The sequence below is a fragment of the Delphinapterus leucas genome, chromosome X, assembly GCF_059928025.1.
Source record: "Delphinapterus leucas isolate spDelLeu-1000000601 "Yukka" chromosome X, BTC_Dleu_Yukka2, whole genome shotgun sequence".
Classification (NCBI taxonomy): Eukaryota; Metazoa; Chordata; class Mammalia; order Artiodactyla; family Monodontidae; genus Delphinapterus; species Delphinapterus leucas.
The window spans coordinates 39,666,313-39,690,148 of record NC_143150.1 but is presented as its reverse complement, the minus strand read 5'-3'; the positions used below and the strand labels follow the sequence as shown (position 1 = coordinate 39,690,148).

The 23,836-nt window shown below is 47.0% G+C and overlaps 1 protein-coding gene across 1 annotated transcript in view; it reads left to right on the top strand.

The window, feature by feature from the left end:
* Nucleotides 1-23,836, top strand: part of FRMPD3 (FERM and PDZ domain containing 3) — a 64,130-nt gene that overhangs the window by 27,449 nt on the left and 12,845 nt on the right. The window contains 5 exon segments of the mRNA XM_022556753.2: nucleotides 697-833; nucleotides 1,169-1,295; nucleotides 3,329-3,418; nucleotides 5,251-5,430; nucleotides 12,807-12,951. Of these exon segments, the coding sequence (XP_022412461.2) occupies nucleotides 697-833; nucleotides 1,169-1,295; nucleotides 3,329-3,418; nucleotides 5,251-5,430; nucleotides 12,807-12,951 (679 nt within the window).

Genomic DNA, 23,836 nt, shown 5'->3' with positions numbered 1-23,836 from the left:
TCCTGGTTTCACCTCAGCACAATGGGCAACTGGTCTAACCAAGGCTGAATCCTTGATAGCTGGGATTCTGACCTTCAGGGTTTGGGGGTTGTCATACCTTTGGCCAGTAGTTCCAGGAGACCCTTTTTAAGATAGCGTAGGGAAGACTGACTCATCACTGCTTTGATCTGCAGACCCCAAGGAAAGAATATCTGCCCCATCCCTGCAATCCATCTCTCACTGTGGGCTTCTGGGCCAGAGACCTGTAGAGAATCCCTCCCAATGTCTCTCTTCCTTTGTTCCCGTCTGAGCTGGTAGAGGAGCCTCCCATGGCTGGGGCTGGGGGGCGGTGAGTATAGGCCCCAGAGAAAAGGCAGAAAGGTCTCTTGTAACAGGAGGAAAGAAAGGGAGTGGTGCCATGTCTCACTTTTGCAGCGCCCTAGATGTTCTGAGCATTTGTGCCTTGCCATTGTGTGTACCAGTCACTGAGAAGGGGGCTGTCCAGTATCCACTGAATGAAGCAAATAGTGTCTCTGAGACCTGAGGTTCCTCTGTTACCTCTTCCCCAAGGGCAGAATCTTCCTCTTCCGCTTGATCTAGGATGCTCACTTACACCACGAGTTTTTTCTAGGATATAAGGGAGTCCGTGGGGTGGGGTGGGGGGTGGGGAGGGAACGTCTCCTTTAACTGACGGGTTTGGACTGCCCTCTCTCACAGAGTCGGAACGATGTCATCCGAGAACGCTTTGGAATGGACCCCAAGCCAGAGATGCTTTTGGGCCTTGCTGCCCTCCACATCTATATCACTGTCTCAGCTACTCGACCTAGTCAGAAGATCTCACTCAAGAATGTGGAGTGAGTTGCGCCAGGGCCCTTCAGGATGGGGGCAAATAGCTGTGTAGGGAGAAGGTGCAGTGGTTGAGCTGTGCTCTGCGTTTTAGGAATGTGGGCCTGGGATGGGAGTGAGAATTGGAATTCCTCACACCTAGACCAGGATGCCCTTGGGCTACAGCTTCTACTAGAGAACTGTGGCCAATGTTACTCGCCTGCCTCCAGCCCCTCTCTGTCTCTCTTTCCTAATCTCCATTCCTCCATCTCTGTCTCATATTTCAGCTAGTTTCTGTCTTAACCATTTTGCTTTCTCTGTCTCACCTTGTCTCTCTAATTTCTTACTTTTCTTCTGCTTTTAGGAAGGAGTGGGGCCTGGAACCCTTTCTTCCCCCCTCCCTCCTACAGGGCATCAAAGAGAAGAACCTCCGGAAATCTCTCTCTCAGCAGCTGAAGGCGCACCAAACACATCCTTCCAGCAGCACCAAGGTATCCAGAGTAGGCCACCGGGCACCCTGCTCGGGCACTAGTGGCCATGGGGGACTCCTGTGTGGTTTCCCAGCAGGTGTGGTCTTCTGGGGAACCCTCCCCACTGTTTGTGACTTGGATACACATCTAGCTTGGCCAGATATGGGGCATGATTGTGGAGAGGGGTTTTCCCCAAGCCTGAGACACCCCCAGAGACTGCTCAGTGGCAAGTCACTGGGAGAGCCCAGGGTCCTCAAAGCAAAGGGACAGAGGTGCAGGAGGAGAATATTCTTGGGTCGTTCCACCCATTTAGTCAGTGCTGATGAAGTACTTGTCGTGTGGACAGCACTGGACCCTGGGGAGACATGTTACCCACGGAAACAAGTGCTCTGTCCCTCATCAGCTTTCTAATTCATCAGCCCTGGTACAGGGAATTCTGGGAGATAAAAGCCCAGCCCCATGGGACAAGGCCTGACCTGGAGAATGGGTCGCCGGGTGGCAGGTGGAGGACTCAGGTCACTGCTGTGCTCTCCTGCACTTTCCCATTCCCTGCCTTCCCAGCCCCGCAGGCCCTTCTCAGGCTTGCAAGGCTCAGTCTGCTTGCCTAGGAGGCAGGCGGGTGGTGAGGGGCACCAGAATCCACATGCAGATGGAGACACTGGACACAGTTGCCCCCTTATATTCCACCCATGTCAGATTCCCTGCATTACCAACTAGCTTCTCTTTTAAGATGCAGATTTCCCCGGAGAGTTAAGCCATTCCTACTTTGCTGTGCATATTTAATCAGATTGTTTTCTTCCCAGCTGAGAGCTTCAGGGCTCCCAACCATCTCCTCAGCAAACACTTTTTCTGAGCGCCCCCCACCCCCAGTGCTTGGGCTGGAGATACAAAGATGAAGAAGGCCCGGTCTCTGCCCTCAAGTCAGGCACAGGCTGGTGGGGAAACAAGAGGTAGTCACAACACAGTGCGACCAGTGCAGGTGCCCTGGAAGCGCGGAGGAACAGCAGCCAGCCCAGCCTGCAGGAGATGGAAAAGGCCAGGAATCGGTGCATTTGATGCCAGAGTTGGGTCTTAAAGGACAGATAGAAGTTTGTCTAGATGAGTTGCAGGGAGGAAGACTTTCCCAGGCAGGGAGATCCAAAGAGATCAGCATAAACCAGTGCGGAGGGTTCGAGGAAGCTGCCTGAGTGGGGTGCGGGCGAGAGAGGAGGCCAAAGAGGTTGGCAGGAACCTGTTCACGGAGGGCCTCGTGTGCCGTGGAAAGGGGTTATCCTTCACCCTGTAGGCAGCATGGAGCCACTGAAGGGTTTAAGCGGCCAGTGGTGTGATTATGTTTTAGGCTGTTCCCTCTAACTGAAAATGTGGACGGATGGAGGGAAAGGAGGGTTAGTACTGAAGGTAACCCGGCTGCCACCGTGATGCAAGTGGGGGACATCCAGGCAATGACCACGGGGCTAGAGAAGAGGGATGGGTAGGGTGGAGAGGGAGTTAGGAGGTAGAATCAAGATGATCTGGTGACTGGTGGCCCTCAGGTGAGAGGCTGAGGGAGGAGTCCAGTGTGACTCACAGGTTTCTGGCTCAAGTGCCCGGGGGATGCGGGTACCACTGATGGAGACTTTTCTGCCAGAGGAAGAGCAGGCTCGGGACTTCGAGGTGCTCAGGATAAAGGTACTGAGTGCGACCCCCAGTTGGGGAGGGCCAGTACCTAGTGGCCATCAGGGATCTCAGGAGAGAGGTATAGATGTCGTGGGGTGTTGGAGTTGGGGAAGGGCGTCGAAATTAACCGAGGAACAAAATGAGTAAGCTGGATTCTTCAGGAATGAAGATCAGGGGATAGGAGGAGGGTTTAGGAAGGGAGATGGGATGCTAGAGTCTGGCAAGAGCTGTCCAAACTGGAACCTTCCTGTGGTTCTCCCGAGCGTCCCACAGTGGGGCTTTCTGACTGGTCTGACTAGTGCCTGTCCTAAGCTGTTGACCCTCCTTCCTGGGAACATGGGTTTGCTTTTCCTGTGCACCTCAAGTTTCTCATATTTCTGAGTCGGTTGTTTCCACAGGGCTCTGCAATTCAGGCCAAACTCCAGTATCTTCGAATTCTGAATGAACTTCCGACGTTCACGGGCGTTTTGTTCAACACTGTGGGCCTGGTCAGTGAGGGCAGCAAGGGGGAGGGAACCCTTCGGGGGCGCTTGTCCTTGGCTGGGGGGACAGGATAGACTCCATTAGATCTTTCAGGTGGCATGCTCTGTCCTCTTCCTCCTTCTTCTCCCTCTTCCCTCCCGTGGTGCTCTGGTCCCGCCTCTGGTAAAATGGTGAAAGTAGGAGGCAAAAAAATAAAATAAAAAATTTCAGGAATTCCCCAGCGGTCCAGTGACTAGGACTCCGCGCTGTTACTGCCCAGGGCCTGGGTTCGATCCCTGGTTGGGGAATTAAGACCCCGCAAGCCTCGCGATGCGGACAAAAAGAAAAGATAAAATGTAAAGTAGGAGGCTATATTTGTTTACAGTATCCCTCTAGGCTCTTTTGTGCCCCCTTTTCTCAATTTCAGAGGTTAGCAAACTTTTTTTATAAAGGGCCAGATAAGTGAATAGTTTAGGCCTGGCCGGCAGGCCATGAAGGTCCCTGTCGCAACTACTCAGCCCTGCCATTGCAGCATGAAAGCAGCCGTCGACAACGCATAGACACATGGGCCTGGCTGTGTTCCAATATCTCTTTGTTTACGGGACACTGAAATGTGAATTTCATGTGATTTTCACATGTCACAAAATACGGTTCTTTTGAATTTTTTCCAAGCATTTAAAAATGTATAAAACCATTCTTAGTCCGTGAGCTGGACAAAAACTGGCAGAGGGCTGGATTTGGCCTGTGGGCCAGAGTTTGCCGACCCCTGCCCTGTTTCATTGCTCTTACCCATATTCCCTCAATCCCCTAGCCCAGACCTCCCCCCTCCCTGCCAGGGCCTTCACTATAGCAACGCTCCTCTCCAGCGGGGCACAAGTGGTCCCCCTAAGACTGTGCCCCAGGCTAGTTTACCCGAGTGAGCCTCGGTGAAAGGAAATTCAAATCATCTTGCTGACTGGATCCAGGTGCTTGTCACGCTCTGGGGAACATGCTGTCATGCTCGTGGGGCAACTGATGGAAAGCCGCTTACCGAAGCGTCTAGAGCAGATGGAATAGGTTCCTCGGGAATGATGCTAATGCCAGGGAATGGGCCGGCAGAGGGCTCAGGCTTGATGGCGCTAAGGAGCCTGTCACGACCACTTAAGGGAATCCAGTCCATCAGGCGCAGAGGTGGCCATTTACATACTGGGATTTGAGGATTATGGAAAGCCCAGTGCTGAAATTCTTATAGGTCATTCCTCTGGGGTAAGACTGCTGTAATGCCTATTAAAGGGCAAATATCTTCTTAGGGAGGGAGGTCCCCCTCCACTCCTCCAGTCATTAAGCGCCCAGTCAACCTTTGACACCTTGGGCAGAGTTACTTTGTCACTTCAGCTTTTAGCACCAGGTGAGAAGTGCAAGTTCAAGTGGCTGTTGGTGAGGGAGGGTAAAGACCAAACACAGGATGCCACCTGTTCAGACAGAGCACCAGGTGGGAGCCTTGAGTGGCCTGAGGCAACAAATGGAAAATCCCTGGGGCTTGGTAGGAAGAGGGTGCTTCCAAGGCGCCAAAATAAACCTCACCTATTTGACGATTTTGCTAGAACCAGCCCTGCTGCTGCCCTCTTCACTCTCCCTTCTGCTGAGGCTAATGTGTCCATTTGGACCGATGATCCGGGGCCCTGGCCTGAGAACAAGGGCGTCCCAGACCATTTTCCCCTCGAGGTTGTCCTCTGGCCCTGGCACTGAGCTCCAGATGTTTCCAGACCTTCCAGCAGAACCGGTCCAACGCCTGTTTTCTATTTCCTCCTTCCGCCTCCTCTCCTCACTTCCTCTGCCCTTCTTTCTTTGAATGCTGCCCACCACGCTGGGGCACCAGGATGAGAAGCAGTCGGCCACCACCCTCCTAGTGGGACCCCGTCATGGCATCAGCCATGTTATTGACCTCAAAACCAACCTCACCACTGTGCTGTCCGAGTTCAGCAAGATCAGCAAGATCCAGCTGTTCCGGGAGAACCAGGGCGTGGCCCGGGTGGAGACCAGCATCATGGATGCCAAGGTAAGCGCGGCTTCGAGGGGCTACTTCTTCCCAGGAACAGGCCTTGGGAACGGAGGAAGAAGTAAACTTGAGAAACAGAGTGTCAACCCCTTAGGTGGGGTTCAGTGATTCTGAAGTGGTTCAGACCCTGGGCCTTTGGGGGCTCATCTTTCTTTCTGTTCTCAACCCTCTGGGACACTGTCTTGACCCCATATTAAGATCAGGCGGTGCTAGGGAAGGCTAGAAAGTGTCTGATCAACCTGTGACAGGTTTCCAGCAATGGGCAGGGGGATTGGGGAACTTGGAGCTACCTCCCAGGCCATTGCTTCCCAATCTTTCTCGTGTCACAGCACACAGAGAAAATTATACTCATGCAGGACACTGGGTTAAATGGACCAGCCCCGGGGACTCTGGCCACCCCAGGCCCCGCCTGGCTGCCCCCGAGGCTGAAGGGATATGTGCATGCCAGTTAGGGAGCTCTGCCGTAGGCGTGCACACTTGGATCCATGGAGGAGAGGGTGTCTGAGTATGTGGACAGAACCAAGGGGGCCTGGGGAGGCAGGGAGCAGGCAGAACCTCGTCCCCATTTCACCTCCCAGAGTCCAGCTCTTCTCGAATCTTAGAACCTTTCCCATAGATCAGCTCGTTCAGACTGGCAAGCAGCTGTCGCCTGTGCAGAGTCTGACAGCCGTGGCCAGCCGCCTCCTCCATGGCTCTCCTGTTTCAACACCCAGTGACCAGCGTGGGTGGCGGAAGGCCTGCCTGCCAGCTGGCGGATGCTCTTAGAGGAGGTGCAACTTTCCTTTCTTAAAGGATTTCCCGGGGGGAGATATTGTTAGCAGATTAACAGGTGGAACGTTTGCTCTTTCTAAAAGAGCAAATTATTTATTTGTGTCTTTGTGAAACCCAGGAAGCTTTAATATGTTAAGTTTTCCACCTGTGATTCACAGGCTTCCCATTGGTTTAGGAACCTGCCCGGAGCTGGTATTACATTGGCTTGTGGCCACTTCCTCAACCAATGATTGCTGCCCTCCTCAGATGTTGCTGGGTAAAAAGCCAAACGGACAGGTAGGGAAGCGTGGGAGGAAAGACAAGACATTCAGGGGAGATGTGGCTTCCTGAGAAATAAAAAGGGTTTAAAACTGAGAAACACCTTTCCAACCAAGTCTCCTATGTTCTACGAGTGATTCTCACTGTTGGCTACACAATAGAATTTCCTTGAGAGCTTTTAAAAAATACAGATGACTGGACCCTACTCCCAGAGATTGTGATTTAATTGGTCAGGGTACAGCCTGAGCGTCAGGATTTATTTCTTTTTCACTTCCCAGGTGATTCTGTAGTACAGCCAGGTTTGAGAACCACTGACCTCTGGGTCCAAAGCTCTGGGAGGAACCAGCCCAAGCAGGGTCAGTGGATGTTGCCTGAGTGAGGAACACTATTCTCATTTCTAGGAGTGATCTGGCCACAGTTGTGGGCATGAATGCTGCCCAGGAGGGGTCTCGCTCTTAGTGGGGAGACTCACAAAGGCACATGACCTGCCTTAATCACACCACATTGGAACATGTATGGAGTTCTGGAATCAGACAGACCAGGTTCAAATCCCAGCTCTACCACTTCCTAGCTGTGTGGCCTTGAAAAGGTGTCTTAACTTCTGTGAACCCTGATTTCCTCAACTGCAAAATGGAGTGCCTTCCTCCATAGGTTGTCGTTCAGGATTAAATGAGAAAATGTAGGTAAAACGTCTTAGGACACTGCCTGACACAGAGCAAGTAGTCAACAAACGAGACCTGTTATTTTTGCCGAAGCAAAACAGCAATGAGGAGAAGTTCATATGAAGTAAAATTTTGTAGGTAAGTGTGGTGTGGAACATGGAACAAAAGAAGAGGAAGGGGTTAACCAGAACTGGCTTCCCACAAGAGGGTGTTTGAAGCTGGATCTTGAAGTGATAGGCATGGATTAGCAGGGAGAAGTGGGATGTGTTCACAGGAAGAGAGTAAGCACAGAAATAAGTAAGCCATATGTGCAGGTCGATGAGCATAGTTGCTTGACTGGAGAGGAGAATAATGAGAAAAGAGATTGGAGAGAGATTGGCAGTGGGCAGAACAAGCTGGTGAAAAGCTTCGAAGGCCAGTCCGAGGAATTGAGAATCCTAGTGGGAATCCACTGTAGGCCCTTGAAGAGAGGAGTGACAGGATGGAAGCTGACTGGGACCAGTGTACCAGACGGATGTCTGCAAGGCTAGTGCCAAGCCAGGGAGGCGGGGAGGGGATCGTAGTGCTAGTGCAGGTGTGAAGTGACAAGGGCAGGGCCTGAGCTGGAGGAATAGCAGTGGTAATGGAAAAGAAAGAGTGAGGATGAAACATAGAATCACTAAGAGTGCATGCGTATCCCCTTACACATTGCTGTCTTGCACACACAAAGCATAAGTCATACGTAACCCTTACTGCCTGCTGCCTATATCCTGAGTGCACTGAACGACAGTGCTGCGCACACAGCACACGGACGGTCCAAATCGTGGGTGGGTGAAGAGGTGAGAGCCTACATCGCAGGATAAACAGGACATCGTGTTGGTGCATGGAGGGGGCTACGAGAAGGTTGCACTTTGCTGAGTGAGTGCTGTGGAGGCAAGAACTCAAAGGTACCGGTCCCCTGGGACTCAAGGACCATCATCTTGTACACTTACTCCTCCAGGCCCCTGGATTCCGATTTTTTTCCCCTGTTTTCAGGGATGCTAGCATGAGGTAAGGCTACCCCAAAGCCAGTCCCCTCCCTAGCTGGCATCCCAAAGTGCTGGCTGCGTTTGAGCTCCCAGGGCACCCCAGGAAGGAGATGGGGCTAGAGCATGTCAAATTAATGCCTGCTGTACCATCTCAGGGCTGGCCATGCCTCCAACTCCATTCTCCTTTTCTCCTTTTCCATTTGAAGATGGCCTGGGCATATTTAGTTACAGTTTTCACTCAGCTTACTTGCTCTTAGTGGGGCAAACGTGAGGTAGTATGCAAATATCTTTCTTCAGGAGACAGCACAGTCTGGGAATGAGACAGCTCTGGGCCACTACCATACCCCATTACCGCAGGAGCCCGTAAGGGGAGAAAGTAAACCATCAAAGGAAAGTCCCAAGGGATCTCTTGCGGTCCAGTGTGTCTCCTCTTCTCGTGTTTGAGCCTTATTGCTCTCGTGCTTTCTGTCGGGACAAGCATTACATTAGACGTCATGATCATTAAAATTCTATTTAAAATAAAATGTTGTTTCTGAAGGTTTCTAAGAAAACCTATCCGGTCTCTTTGCTTGCCTGCCTTTGATGTGATTTTTACCCCTGCTGGCAAAAATTGCTTCTGTGTCCCTTTCGCCAGCTGCATTTGGCCGGTGCTGGGACCCAGTGGGCTGTGGGTGGATGCAGACGAGAGGCTGCTGATGTGCTGTGCTGAACCAGTTCGGGCTGTGTTCGGCCCTCTCTGGGCACAAGGTTTTGCCTTCATGCTGTTTTATTACCGACATTGGGCTGTACTGGGGGTAAGAGAGAAGAGGGGAAATTGAAGGCAGACAGTTAAGTCCATCAGCCAGTTAGGCACTCAGCCTCCGATCTGTCCATCGGCCAGCAGACCAGCCAGCCAGGCGGCTAACCGGTCAGGATGTCAGGCTGGGAGGCATTGTGCCTGTCCTGCAGACGGCTCGTCAGCAAGGACATCAGCGAGTCAGGCTACTCTGCAGCCAGCTAGTCTGTCAGTCTGTCCATCAGTCAGTCAGCCAGTCAGCCTGTGCTTTGGTCCAGTGGTCTCTCATTCTGTTTGTCAGCCAATGCCATTTCCTCAAAGAAGCTCCCTCCAGCTTCTGAAACCAAAGTAGTCACACATGCACACATTCACACCCACCCATCCACCCATCCCCCAGTCCAGGGTATTCTGTGTTCTGGTAGGTCTCTCTACTTTTCCTTCATAGTGCTTATCATACCTTGCAATCATATTCCTCTGTGTGATTATTTCATTTATGTCTTTGTTTTTTTTTTTTTTTTTTTGGCCACACCACGAGGCTTGTGGGATCTTAGTTCTCCGACCAGGGATTGAACCCAGGCCACCACAGTGAAAGCGCTGAGTCCTAACCACTGGACCGCCAGGAAATTCCCTTCATTTATGTCTTATTTCCTGATGGTTTATAAACTCCACGAGGGCAGGACCTGCGTTGGCCCCATTCTGGGATGCACAGCTGCACCTCTCAACGGGTCGCGTGGTCCATGAGCCATCTAGCCAGTGCGTAGCAGCTTGCTGGGTGGACAGAGTGGGGCACGGGAGCATTTCAGTCAGAGGGAACAACATAGGTTAAGGTATGAATGGGTAAAACAACAAGACCTCTCTAGCACCCTGTAAATGAGGTGGTGTTGCTGGAGCATACGGTGAGGGACAGTGGCGGGAGGAGGGCAGAGTTAGTGGGAGATATGCTTGGAGCTATAGGTTGGGTCACAAGAGGCTTTGTGTGATGTTGGAAGGCAGTGGGTTTTAGGTGATGTGCTATTAAAGATTTTAAGTGAGAGTTGTGTTTTAGGAAGACACTCAGGCAGCAATATGGAGGTGAAGTGGGTAGAGCCTAGAAGCAGAGAGGCCGATCAGGAGGCTACCGAAGGTCTTGAGGTTAGTGTGTCCCCACCTTTTCCATATCATGAAAATGCCACAATTTGTACGGCCCACTGGAATAAACAGATGAGGTACCTTGTGGCCAGAGGCAACAGGACCCAGAAGCTGAGGGGCTTAGGATCTCAGCACACTTGTGACCCATTCACATACACCTTGAGAAGTTTTGGCCTTGGAGGAAGATGTTGAGGGTCCGAAATAAAGCAGTGGCAGCAGGGACGGCCATGATGTCTGTGAATGCTCTGGAGGCCAGCTTAGCAGGTCTTGGGACCTCATAGTAATGGCGGTAGCAGCTATCCATACCCAAACCTCTGTCATTGGTGGGAGGGGGTGAGGCAGAAAGGAAGGGCATCTTATTCTCCCCCACCCCCATTCTATTCCCCTTCTGTCTCTACTTTGTTGTACCCAGAGTTGACCATTCTGTTGTGATTAAGAAGCATGCATTAACTGGAGGTACAGACATCCCCTCTGCCCCTTCCAAATGATGACCCAAAGGTAACATCTCATCCCTGGTCCCTTTCTCACTGGAGAAAGGAGACATTGCTCTTCCGAGTATGGATGGTTCCTTTTTTTTCCTGATGGTATTGAATGAGTTCCATAGGAGCATCGCTAACTCACTGCCTGTGGGGCAGAATCTGAATGCCTTACCGTGGCGTGCTGTATAATTGGATGAACAATAACTATTAAACAACTCAAGAGAGGATTCGATCCAGCACGAGACTGTATGATATAGACCCAGCACTGTACGAGCTCTGAGATAGGAAGAGTTCAAGGGGGAAATAGACTAGAGATGGTGACTTTGGGATCCCCAGCTCAAAAGTGAAAGTTGATGCCCTCGCGGAGAACTGAGGGCTGAGCACTGAGCCTGGAACATCGGGTGGGGAGGTTGCACAAGAAGAGAGAGACAGAGATGGAGGTGGTCAGAGATTTATAGAACCAGAGCACAGTGTCACCTCACAGAAACAGAAGCCAAGAGAAGAATTTCCAGTGGACAAGGAGATCACTGTTGACAAATGAAACAAGCTGAGAGGTGTGAAAATGAATACAGACAATTGTATTTAACTGGAAAGAAGCTTTTCTCTTAGATCAGGTGGCAAACTATGGCCCATGAACCAAACCTGACCCGCCACTGCTTATTTCTGGAAACAGTTTTCTTAGAATACCGTCACATCCATTTGTTTAGCTTACAGATGATCTATGGCTTTTCTCACACTACAATAGCAGAGGTCTTGCAACACAGCCCGTGTGTCCCACAAGGCCTAAAATATTTACGATCTAGCCCTTTGCAGAAAAAGTTTGCCAACCCCTGGTCTATATGAACTGAAAATATTCAACTCAAGCTATGTGTCAGGATCCTGAGAAATAGCAAAGAAAACTGGTACAACTTTAGCTAAAAGCTGAGCTGGTTTGGATTCAGAACTGTTCCCAAGGTGATGATCCAGCCAAAGAAGGCTAGTCTAGTTGGTGACCAAGTTCCATCAAGTCTTCATTATGTCCCTTTTTACTGCCAGTACCCTAGTGGGGGCCCTAATCACCCCTCACCTCACTCCTCACCCCTCACTAGTCAGAGAAGAGACTCATTCCCTGCTCTTAATTCTTTTAGCTCTTAATGCCTGGTCCGGAAACCCTCAAAAGACGAGATGCCCCACGACCCCATGGCTCCCTCTTCAGCCAGCCTTCAGTGGTCTTTATCTGGAGGCCACTGCCCTATGGCAGGGAGAATACTCTCATGGCTGACTTCAGTCTGACCCAGATTTATTTTCAAACCATAAAATTACAATGTAGATATTGGGAAGGTTTCTTTAAAAGGTACTGATTTGGGGGGTATATCGTTGCCAGGTCTCTGAAGCAGTCAACTAGCTAACGCCAAGATTAATTTGACTGATTTACGGTCAGGAACAGAAGTCAACAGGGTATGCTAGTATTTTCCAACGTGGGTTAAACAAGACAAAACAGAAAAGGCAACCCTACTGCCATGAGATGTTCTATGAAACTAGATTTTTCCATCAAATAATTGGAAAAAGTTGGAATACTAAAGCCCTCTTGAAGTTTCACAGTGCATGTTAATATATTAAAGGATCTGAGAATTCCCGTAAGTATAAGTATCTGTATAGCTTTGTTTAACTCAGCATTTCACCACATATTTGACCAAGGAACTCTTTTAAGGAGCGCCAGTTAACATCGTGAGAGCACTTTGGGAAACAGAGGAAAACGGGGGGGAGAGCATGAAGGTCTGAGCAGGACTGCAGACCATAAAGACTTTGTGGCCCAGAAGACACAGTGAGAACCAGGTTGCACAGAGTGTCCATGTCCGGGGGGCTGTTCTGGGTACCATAACGGGTTATAGCGATGAGCAAGAGACAGCTTGTGCACTTGAGGAACTTCCTGTCAAGGATGTTCCCCAACCTAGCCTAGACTCCCAGGTTCAGCCCTGCTCTCCCGGCAGGCCTGCACATCTGCTGAGCCCCCAAAAACCCAAACAGCCACACAGCAGTCATGTGATGTTATATTATTTTAGTCTTTTTCAGTAAAAGTGGTTCATTAAATGTGTAATTAAAGGTTGATTTAGTTTTGATACCTGGGTAAGAGTTTACTATAAATGAATTCTCAAATCAGAAGAAATTATTTGTCAGGCTGTGTGCCTTAATTTGGGGTTCAGAAAGTATGTTCTCATAACTATGCAAGTCATCTTGCCTTCGCTCTTGTTCTCTTGGACACGCACCTGCTCCGCTCCTTCCTGTGTCCTCACATTTCCTCCCATGTCTCCCCCAGCCTCTGGTGCTGTTGATGGAGTGGCCCGAAGCCACCAACTTTGCCTGCCTGATTGCGGGGTACTGCCGCCTCCTGCTGGATTCCAGGAAGATGGTCTTCTCCAGGCCTGCTAGCCAGCCTCTCCCACCTCCAATGATCAAGGCAGGTAGGGCTCAGTCTCGGTTTTCAGTGTAACAGAGGCTCTTTGGACCCTGGAGACATGGAATGCTCACCCCATTCTGCCAGCGCCTGGTTTACCAGGAGCCCATGCTGTACCACTGCGTCCTACGTGGCACAAGGCAGTGGAAAAGACAGCTGGCCTTCAGATGGGCCTGTCCCACAAAGGATGCCTGTGACAATACCTTGTGTCTTAGTTGATCAAGGAACATAAGATAAAAATAGCAAACGAGCAATACATAGAGCCAATTCGAGAATTGCATTGGATCTAAGGCAAAGCTTTAGAGCTACAGTGATCTAAGAGAGATGCACGGGTGTTCTGGCTTAGTTGAAAGTGGAGGTGGAAACTGAAGCTAAAACCTTTCTTTGTCCATCAGAGTCGGCATTGACAGAGCTGCCTGAAGTAAGAGGCCATGGAAGGCTGGGGTAGGAAAGGCTGTGCAGGCCCAGAATGCAATCCAGCAGGAGGCTTGGAGATAGGAGGGGACGATCACTGAGAACAAACAGGGTCAAGTGCTGCCCCCAAACAGAAGGCTTCCCAGTTAGGCAACTCAGTACAGCCACCCCTCAGGGCTGTCCTGGTGATGACACAAACAGGGGCCTCAGGACAAATCGGACCAGTCCAGATGCTGCTGCCCCGAACCAGAGTAGGAGGAGAAGGGGGAGACCCAAAGAACAGGTACTCTATGTATTAGACCCGAGGCTTTCCCCATCCCTGCACCCAAACATCATGGGTGGAAGCTGAGACTGACCACCCAGGAGTCACCCTCCTCACGTGCTGATGGCTCCATCCACTTGCCTTGCTGCTTGACTCTTTCTTCTCTCTTCAAAGCTGTCTTGGTTTACGGTGTGGTGCCGTGTGATCTAGAGCGAGGAGTTTGAGAGTAGAAACACTCCTTTTTTTCTTGGTGGTGGGGGGCCATGCTGCACAGCTTGCAAGATCTTAGTTCCCCGACCAGGGATCGAACCTGCAGGGCCCCCTGCAGTGGAAGCGCGGAGTCCCAACCACTGGACCGCCAGGGAAGCCCCTAGAAACACAATCCTGATGGATGACCAGCACCCCGTGGGCCGTGTACCTACACCCACCCTCTCACCTCATGATCTCTTCATCACGAACGTCGTGACAGGCCCACGTTTACATCTCATCACATCCACAGGAATTAGAAGGCAATCCACCACAGATGTGGGAAAGGATAGGTGGCCTCAAAGCATATGAAGGAGGCTCCACATAGAGAAGCAAAGGAACTGACTTAGAATAGAAGGAGCCCAGGGGCTGAGCTGCCACACACCTCCAGGTGAATAGCTCTGAAGCGGGTGGCCATCTGTACTATCAAATCTCTGATGGCCAAAGGAAAGCAAGGCCGGCATTAGCTTTGTCAGTGTCCCCTGTGGTCTTCCTCTCTGTCATCACACCCAATGATACCTCTTACTGAGCAGGATAGAGAGGGAGAAAGGGAAAAGGGAAGCTGTTCCAAAGGCAAATCGATTTCTCTTGGAGGTGTTGCAGCCTGGAAAGGAGACTTCTAGAAATGCTGGGCATGGCTTTAGAGCCCCTCCCTGATTCCTGAGAGCCTCCTTGGGCCTGCAGAGTGACGGGGGCTCAGGCTGCCTCTAGCACAAGGCCTCTGTGTCCATACAGGAGCCACATGGACCATGGTGGTGTCACTGCTGTTTGCAGTGCTTCACTTCCCCAAGGCCCTGAGTCCACGCTTGGGGCGCAGATGTGTGGCATTTGGGACTGTTAGATGCTGGGTTCAATAGCAGCCACCCAGTGCTCTTGGCCAATGGGACAGGGTGAGCCTCACAGCTCCGCTTGTCCGGGGCTGGTATGCACATCTTATCCCATGGCCCCAAGGACGGGCAAGGGGGACAGCAAGCGGCACCACTGAGGAGACCTCTGCCCAGGTTACAGTGAGGGGCCATCAGTATCTGGTACAAAGTTGAGATGGGTTTCCTCCATTGGCCCGCACTTTCATATCAGAACAGAAGCCCCAGTGCTACCTGTTGTTTAGCAAAGGCCTATAGGAAACAGGAATCTTGCCAACCTCAGCGGAGCTTTTCCCTCGGGGGCCAAAACTCCAGCCTGCTCAGGGCCTGGTCTCTCTGGCCGGCCCTCTACTCTCGTTCCTCTGCAGCTGCTGGCTGCCAGCTAGCTAACTCAATGCTCAGCCGGCTGGGCCAAAAGGATGCTCTTAAACCCACAAGTGGAAAAGGGAAAGCATCACCTCTCCTTTGAGACCGAGAAAACAAAAGGAAAATGGGGAAGTGGGATGGAAGGGTTACCTCTTAGGCTTTATCAGTAGTTTCCCCACAGTAGGTATTTCATTTATTCACCCAGCAACTATTTCTCGACTATTCATTATGTGCCAGGCCTTGCGGATAGAGCCATGAGTAACAGACGTGGTCCTTGCCCTCACTGAGCTTACAATCTAGTGGGGGAATACGGAGAGATGATTAAAGGGATAATGTCAATGCAGTAAGTACATTTGCATTTATTTAGAGGAAATTCAGCTGACACAACAGAACAACACCTGGGCTTGAGAAAGGCTCAGACAAATACCAGTTCTCCAGCTGTATCGCTGGTGGGAAATCCAGAGGCAGCTACCATCTCTCCAGCCTTGAATTCGCTCGTGTCCTGGGGAAATCCAGGAAAATAAGGCTTTGGGGGCCCCAACTGGGACCACAGTTGGAGGAACTCACTCTACATTTTCTCCCATGGTTAGAAAACAGTTTGGTCTAGTGAATTGAATATTGGTTAAAGGCTACTACATAGCCCATGCATGGCTTACTGATTTTCATGAAGTTAAAACTCCACAACATGCAGAGCGCTAAAGCTAGACTGAACATAACAGACTCTTTTTTTTTTTAATGATGATTCAGAAAGAACATGAACGTATTCCAAGTCTTCTAGGTCATTATAACCAGTAATGATCATCGGACTATAGAATACAGCAAGGCCAAGTAATAGAAAGCTGGTCGGGTCAACACTGTGCTGTGTGTGTGTGTGTGTGTGTGTGCGTGTGTGTGTGTGAGATATATATTTGAGCATATATATATGCTGATCTGCTTGGATCACCGTCCTGTTTCTTTGCAAGCATTTCTTTTAAGTCAGCCTTCCGAGTAGCTGAGTACAGAGCGATAGACTAGGGCATCCCTCTCGGGGAAAGCTGATGAGCAATTTACAGCAGATTCACAATCTGAGAGGCATGCTGTCCCCGCCATCAGCCTACCGCACCTGGCTTTACCGGCATTTCTAACCTTTTGTCCAGAGGAGATTTGGGCTTTTCCAGGCACATTTTCTCCTCCACACAGCCCCATGCTGCTTCTTGGATCTGCAAATCACAATACCGAGTGGCAGGCTGCGCATCACCTGGCCTTGATAACCTGATGTTGGGCGATGTTTCCGTCTTGCAGGGAAGGAAGCCACCTTTAGACTTCCAGATCTTGTCTGAGAGAAGTCACCACCTGCTTATTGGACATGCCCATGGGAGCCACCTCTGATGGCAGCTTATTGCCAGGCTGGCTATTCTGATTGTTCAGCTGTGTCACAGGGAGTTAGCACGGGTACATGGCGAGGACCCATGGACAGTGCCTGCGGGTAGAGACTTCCTGAACTGATAGTTTGTGCTCCTGGCTCAGTGCTCCCCTAGAGCACTTCTTACCTAAGGCACAGAGGCCATTACATACTACTCCCCCAGCTGACCCAGAGTTCCCTAGATACAGCCACTATGATCTAAATTGAACCCACTCAGTGTGGTTACATTGACTGTATAGAGAGGCAACATGGCTTATGGAAAACAGCAGGGGTTGGGATCTGAAGTCAGAAAGACTTGGGTTCCAGTCCCTGCTCTGCCATATCCCAGCTGTGTGATCATGAGGATAATAATAGTTCCTGCCTCATGAGGGATTGACAGGATCATGTGAGATAAACCCCATAAGGTCCTTTCAAGTACAGAGCACATTTTTGCTCTTTTTATAATGATTGGGAGTTCATCATGTACCCAGGGCTGTGCTTTTTTTTTAAAATAAACAACTTTATTTAGACATAATTTCTAAGCCATAAAATTCACCCATTTAAAGTTCACAACTCAGTGTTTTTGAGTATATTTAGTATATTCACAGGGTTGTACAATCTTTGCCACATTTTTTTTTTTTTTTTGGTACGTGGGCCTCTCACTGCTGTGGCCTCTCCCGTTGCGGAGCACAGGCTCCAGACGCGCAGGCCCAGCGGCCATGGCTCACGGGCCCAGCCGCTCCGCGGCATGTGGGATCCTCCCGGACTGGGGCACGAACCCTGTCCCCTGCATCGGCAGGCGGACTCTCAACCACTGCGCCACCAGGGAAGCCCCTTGCCACATTTTTTTAAAAAATAAATTTATTTATTTGTTTGTTTGTTTATTTTTGGCTATGTTGGGTCGCAGGCTTTCTCTAGTTGCGGCGACCGGGGGCTACTCTTCATTGCAGTGCGCAGGCTTCTCATTGTGGTGGCTTCTCTTGTTGCGGAGCATGGGCTCTAGGTGCGCGGGCTTCAGTAGTTATGGCTCGCTGGCTCCAGAGCACAGGCTCAGTAGTTGTGGTGCACGGGCTTAGTTGCTCCGTGGCATGTGGGATCCCGGACCAGGTCTCGAACCCATGTCCCCTGCATTGGCAGGCAGATCCTCATCCACTGCGCCCCCAGGGAAGCCCCTTGCCACAATTTAGTTTTAGAATGTTTTCACCCCTTCTAAAACAAACTCTGTACCCATTAGCACTCATTCCCATTCCCCCACCCAGCCCTAAGCAACCACTAATTGACTTTTCTGTCTCTATAGCTTTGCCTATTCTGGACATTTTGTATAAATGGAATTATATAATATATGGTCTTTTTGTAGCTTGGTTTTTTCACTTAGCATAATATTTTCAAGGGTCATCCATGTTGCAGCATGTATCAGTACTTCATTTCTTTTTGTTGACTAATAATATTCCTTTGTATGGATAGACCACATTTTGTTTATCCATTCATCAGCTGATGGACATTTGGGTTGTTTCCACCTTTTGGCTGTTATGAATAATGATGTTATAAACATTGATGTACAAGTTTTTGTAGGGACACATTTTTTTATTCCTATTGGGTATTTATATCTAGGAGTAAGATTGCTGTTCTATGTTTAATTTTGAGAAACTGCAGACTGTTTTCCAAAGTGACTGCATCATTTTACATTCCCATCAGAAATGTTGGAGGGTTACAATTTCAACATATCCTCGCCAACACTTGTATTGTTCATCTTTTTTATTATATCCATTGTAGCGGATGTGAAGTGGTATCTCACTGTAGTTTTGATTTGCATTTCCATAATAATTAGTGATGTTGAGCATCTTTTCGTGTGCTTATCGGTCATTTGCATATCTTTTTTTGCGAAATATCTATTCAAATCCTTTGCTCATTTTTAAATTGGGCTATTTGACCATAAAAGAGAGTTTATTTCTGGACTCTCAGTTCTATTCCATATAACCTATAATGTCTAAGTCTTATGCCAGTACCACAGTTTTGATTACCATTGCTTCATAGTTAAGTTTTAAAATTGGGACGTATGAGTCCTCCTGCTTTGTTCTTCTTTTTAAGATTGTTTTGGTTATTCTAGGTCTCTTGTGATTCCATGTGAAATTTTGAATTACCTTATCAGTTTCTACAAAGTCAGCTGGGATTCTGATAGGGACTGTGTTGAATCTATAGATCAATTTGGGAAGTATTGCCATCTTAGCCATATTAAGTCCTCCAGTCCATGAACATAGAGTCTTTCCATTTATTTAAATCTTCTTCAAATTTCTTTCACAAATGTTTTGTAGTTTCCAGTATACAAGTCTTGTACTTCTTTTATTAAATTTATACCTAAGTATTTTATTCTTTTTGATGCTATTATAAATAGAATTGTTTCCTAATTTTACAATTAGATTGTTTATTGCTAGGGCATAAAAATACAATTGATTTTTGTATATTAAACTTTTATCCTGTATGTAACCTTGCTGAGATTATTAGTTCTAATAGCTTATTAGTGGATTCCTTGGGATTTTTCTTTATATAAGTTCATGTCATCTACAAATAGAGATAGTTTTACTTCTTCCTTTCCAGTCTGGATGACTGTATTTCATTTTACTGTCTAATTGTCGTGGCTAGAAATCCAAGTATGGTGTTGAATAGAAGTGGTGAAAATGGAAATCCTGGACTTTTCCTTATTTTAGGGGGAAAGCTTTCAGTCTTTCACCATCGAGTATGATGTTAAGCTTTGTTTTTATTTATTTATTTGTTTGTTTATTTATTTATGGCTGTGTTGGGTCTTCGTTGCTGTGCACAGGCTTTCTCTAGTTGCGGTGAGCGGGGGCTACTCTTCATTGAGGTGCGCAGGCTTCTCATTGCGGTGGCTTCTCTTGTTGCGGAGCACGGTCTCTAGGCGCATGGGCTTCAGTAGTTGTGGCACACGGGTTCAATAGTTGTGGCTTGCAGGCTCTAGAGCACAGGCTCAGTAGTTGTGGCACACGGGCTTAGTTGCTCTGCGGCATGTGGGATCTTCCCGGACAAGGACTTGAACCCATGTCCCCTGCATTGGCAGGTGGATTCTTAACCACTGCACCACCAGGGAAGCCCAGCTTTGGTTTTTTATAGTTAACCTTTATCGTGTGGAGGAAGTTCCCTTTTATTTTGTCGAGTTTTATCATGAAAGGTGTTGGACTTTGTCAAGTGATTTTTCTGTGTCTATTGAGATGATCATGTGGCTTTTGTCCTCTGTTCTATTAACATGGTGTATTATATTAATTGATTTTTGGATGTTAAATCAACCTTGCATTCCTGCAGTAAATCCCACTTGGTCTTGGTGTATAATTCTTGGTATATGTTTCTGGATTCAGATTGCTAGTATTTTGTTGAGATCTATATTTTGTATCTAAATTCATAAGAAATATTGGTCTGTAGTTTTCTTGTGATGTCTTTGTCTGGTTATGGTAGCAAGGTAATATTGGCATCACAAAATGAGTTGAGAAGTATCCCTTCCTTTTCTATTTCTTGGAAGGTTTTTGAAAAATTACTCTAAATGCTTCTTTGAGCATTTGACAAAATTCACCAGTGAAGCCATTTCGGCCTGGACTGACAGACTGACTGACTGACTGACTGACTGACTGACTTGATTGATTGATTTGGGGAGAGTTAATTACTAATTCAGTTTATCTTCCTGTTATTGGCCTATTCAGACTTTCTGTCTTCTTAAGTCAGGTTTGGTAATTTGTATATATCTAGGAATTTGTCCATTTTATCTCAGGTTATCTAATTTGTTGGCATAAGCTTATTCAAAATATTCACCTTATAAATGATTCCATACCTGTAGAGTCAGCAGTGATGTCCCTTCTTTCATTCCTGATTTTAGTAATTTGAATCTTCTCTTTTTTGCCTGGTCTGTACAGCTAAAGGTTTGTTATTATTATTGATCTTTTCAAAGAACCAACTTTTAGTTTCATTTATTTTTCTCCATTTTTGTATCCTCTATACTTTATTACTTATTTCCTTCTGCTTGCTTTGTTTTAGGTTTAGTTTGTTTTTTTGTTTGCTTTGTTTTGTTTTGTTTTGTTTTGTTTTTGGCTGCGCTGTGTGGCTTGCAGGATCTTAGTTCCCTGACCAGAGACTGCACCTGAGCCACAGCACTGAGAGCGTCGAGTCCTAAGCACTTGGACCACCGGGGAATTCCCATAGTTCGCTCTTCTTTTTCAAGTTTTGTAAGGTGGAAGGTCAGGTAATTGATGTGAAATCCTTCTTCTTTTTTAAATGTAGGTGTTGATAAATTTCCCTCTAAACCCTACATTAGTTAGATCTCATAAGTTTTCATATACTGTCTTCATTTTCATTCATGTCCAAGTATTTTCGAATTTCCTTTGATTCCTCTTTTGACCCATTGGTTATTTAGGAATGTTTTATTTAATTTCCACGCGTATATAAATTTTGCAAATTTCCTTCTGTTATTAATTTCTAATTTAATTCTGTTGTGCTCAAAAAACATACTTTATATGATTACATTCCTTTTATTTTTTTATTTTTTTTATTTTTTTAACATCTTTATTGGGGTACAATTGCTTTACAATGGTGTGTTAGTTTCTGCTCTATAACAAAGTGAATCAGTTATATATATACATATGTTCCCATATGTCCTCCCTCTTACATCTCCCTCCCACCTTCCCTATCCCACCCCTCCAGGCTGTCACAAAGCACCGAGCTAATATCCCTGTGCCATGCGGCTGCTTCCCACTAGCTATATACCTTACTACGTTTGTTAGTGTGTGTATGTCCATGACTCTCTCTCGCCCTGTCAAAGCTCACCCTTCCCCCTCCCCATATCCTCAAGTCCGTTCTCTAGTAGGTCTGCGTCTCTATTCCCGTCCCACCCCTAGGTTCTTCATGACATCCTTTTTTTTCTTAAATTCCATATATATGTGTTAGCATACGGTATTTGTCTTTTTCTTTCTGACTTACTTCACTCTGTATGACAGACTCTAGGTCTATCCATCTCATTACAAATAACTCAATTTCATTTCTTTTTAAGGCTGAGTAATATTCCATTGTATATATGTGCCACATCTTCTTTATCCATTCATCCGATGATGGGCACTTAGGTTGTTTCCATCTCCGGGCTATTGTAAATAGAGCTGCAATGAACATTTTGGTACATGTCTCTTTTTGAATTTTGGTTTTCTCAGGGTATATGCCCAGTAGTGGGATTGCTGGGTCATATGGTAATTCTATTTGTAGTTTTTTAAGGAACCTCCATACTGTTCTCCATAGTGGCTGAACCAATTCACATTCCCACCAGCAGTGCAAGAGTGTTCCCTTTTCTCCACACCCTCTCCAGCATTTATTGTTTCTAGATTTTTTGATGATGGCCATTCTGACTGGTGTGAGATGATATCTCATTGTAGTTTTGATTTGCATTTCTCTAATGATTAATGATGTTGAGCATTCTTTCATGTGTTTGTTGGCGGTCTGTATATCTTCTTTGGAGAAATGTCTATTTAGGTCTTCTGCCCATTTTTGGATTGGGTTGTTTGTTTTTTTGTTATTGAGCTGCATGAGCTGCTTATAAATTTTGGAGATTAATCCTTTGTCAGTTGCTTCATTTGCAAATATTTTCTCCCATTCTGAGGGTTGTCTTTTGGTCTTGTTTATGGTTTCCTTTGCTGTGCAAAAGCTTTGAACTTTCATTAGGTCCCATTGGTTTATCTTTGTTTTTATTTCCATTTCTCTAGGAGGTGGGTCAAAAAGGATCTTGCTGTGATTTATGCCATAGAGTGTTCTGCCTATGTTTTCCTCTAAGAGTTCTATAGTGTCTGGCCTTACATTTAGGTCTTTAATCCATTTTGAGCTTAATTTTTGTGTATGGTGTTAGGGAGTGATCTAATCTCATCCTTTTACATGTACCTGTCCAGTTTTCCCAGCACCATTTATTGAAGAGGCTGTCCTTTCTCCACTGTACATTCCTGCCACCTTTATCAAAGATAAGGTGTCCATATGTGTGTGGATTTATCTCTGGGCTTTCTATCCTGTTCCATTGATCTATCTTTCTGTTTTTGTGCCAGTACCATACTGTCTTGATTACTGTAGCTTTGTAGTATAGTCTGAAGTCAGGGAGCCTGATTCCTCCAGCTTCTTTTTTCGTTCTCAAGATTGCTTTGGCTATTCGGGGTCTTTTGTGTTTCCATACAAATTGTGAAATTTTTTGTTCTAGTTCTGTGAAAAATGCCAGTGGTAGTTTGATAGGGATTGCATTGAATCTGTAGATTGCTTTGGGTAGTAGAGTCATTTTCACAATGTTGATTCTTCCCATCCAAGAACATGGTATATCTCTCCATCTATTTGTATCATCTTTAATTTCTTTCATCAGTGTCTTATAATTTTCTGCATACAGGTCTTTTGTCTCCTTAGGTAGGTTTATTCCTAGATATTTTATTCTTTTTGTTGCAATGGTAAATGGGAGTGTTTTCTTGATTTCACTTTCAGATTTTTCATCATTAGTATATAGGAATGCCAGAGATTTCTGTGCATTAATTTTGTATCCTGCTACTTTACCAAATTCATTGATTAGCTCTAGTAGTTTTCTGGTAGCATCTTTAGGACTCTCTGTGTATAGTATCATGTCATCTGCAAACAGTGACAGCTTTACTTCTTCTTTTCCGATTTGGATTCCTTTTATTTCCTTTTCTTCTCTGATTGCTGTGGCTAAAACTTCAAAAACTATGTTGAATAAGAGTGGTGAGAGTGGGCAACCTTGTCTTGTTCCTGATCTTAGTGGAAATGCTTTCAGTTTTTCACCATTGAGGATGATGTTTGCTGTGGGCTTGTCATATATGGCCTTTATTATGTTGAGGAAAGTTCCCTCTATGCCTGCTTTCTGCAGGGTTTTTATCATAAATGGGTGTTGAATTTTGTTGAAAGCTTTTTCTCCATCTATTGAGATGATCATATGGTTTTTCTCCTTCAATTTGTTAATATGGTTTATCGCATTGATAGATTTGCATATATTGAAGAATCCTTGCATTCCTGGAATAAACCCCGCTTGATCATGGTGTATGATCCTTTTAATGTGCTGTTGGATTCTGTTCACTAGTATTTTGTTGAGGTTTTTTGCATCTATGCTCATCAGTGATATTGGCCTGTAGTTTTCTTGCTTTGTGACATCCTTGTCTGGTTTTGGTATCAGGGTGATGGTGGCCGCGTAGAATGAGTTTGGGAGTGTTCCTCCCTCTGCTATATTTTGGAAGAGTTTGAGAAGTATAGGTGTTAGCTCTTCTCTAAATGTTTGATAGAATTCGCCTGTGAAGCCATCTGGTCCTGGGCTTTTGTTTGTTGGAAGATTTTTATT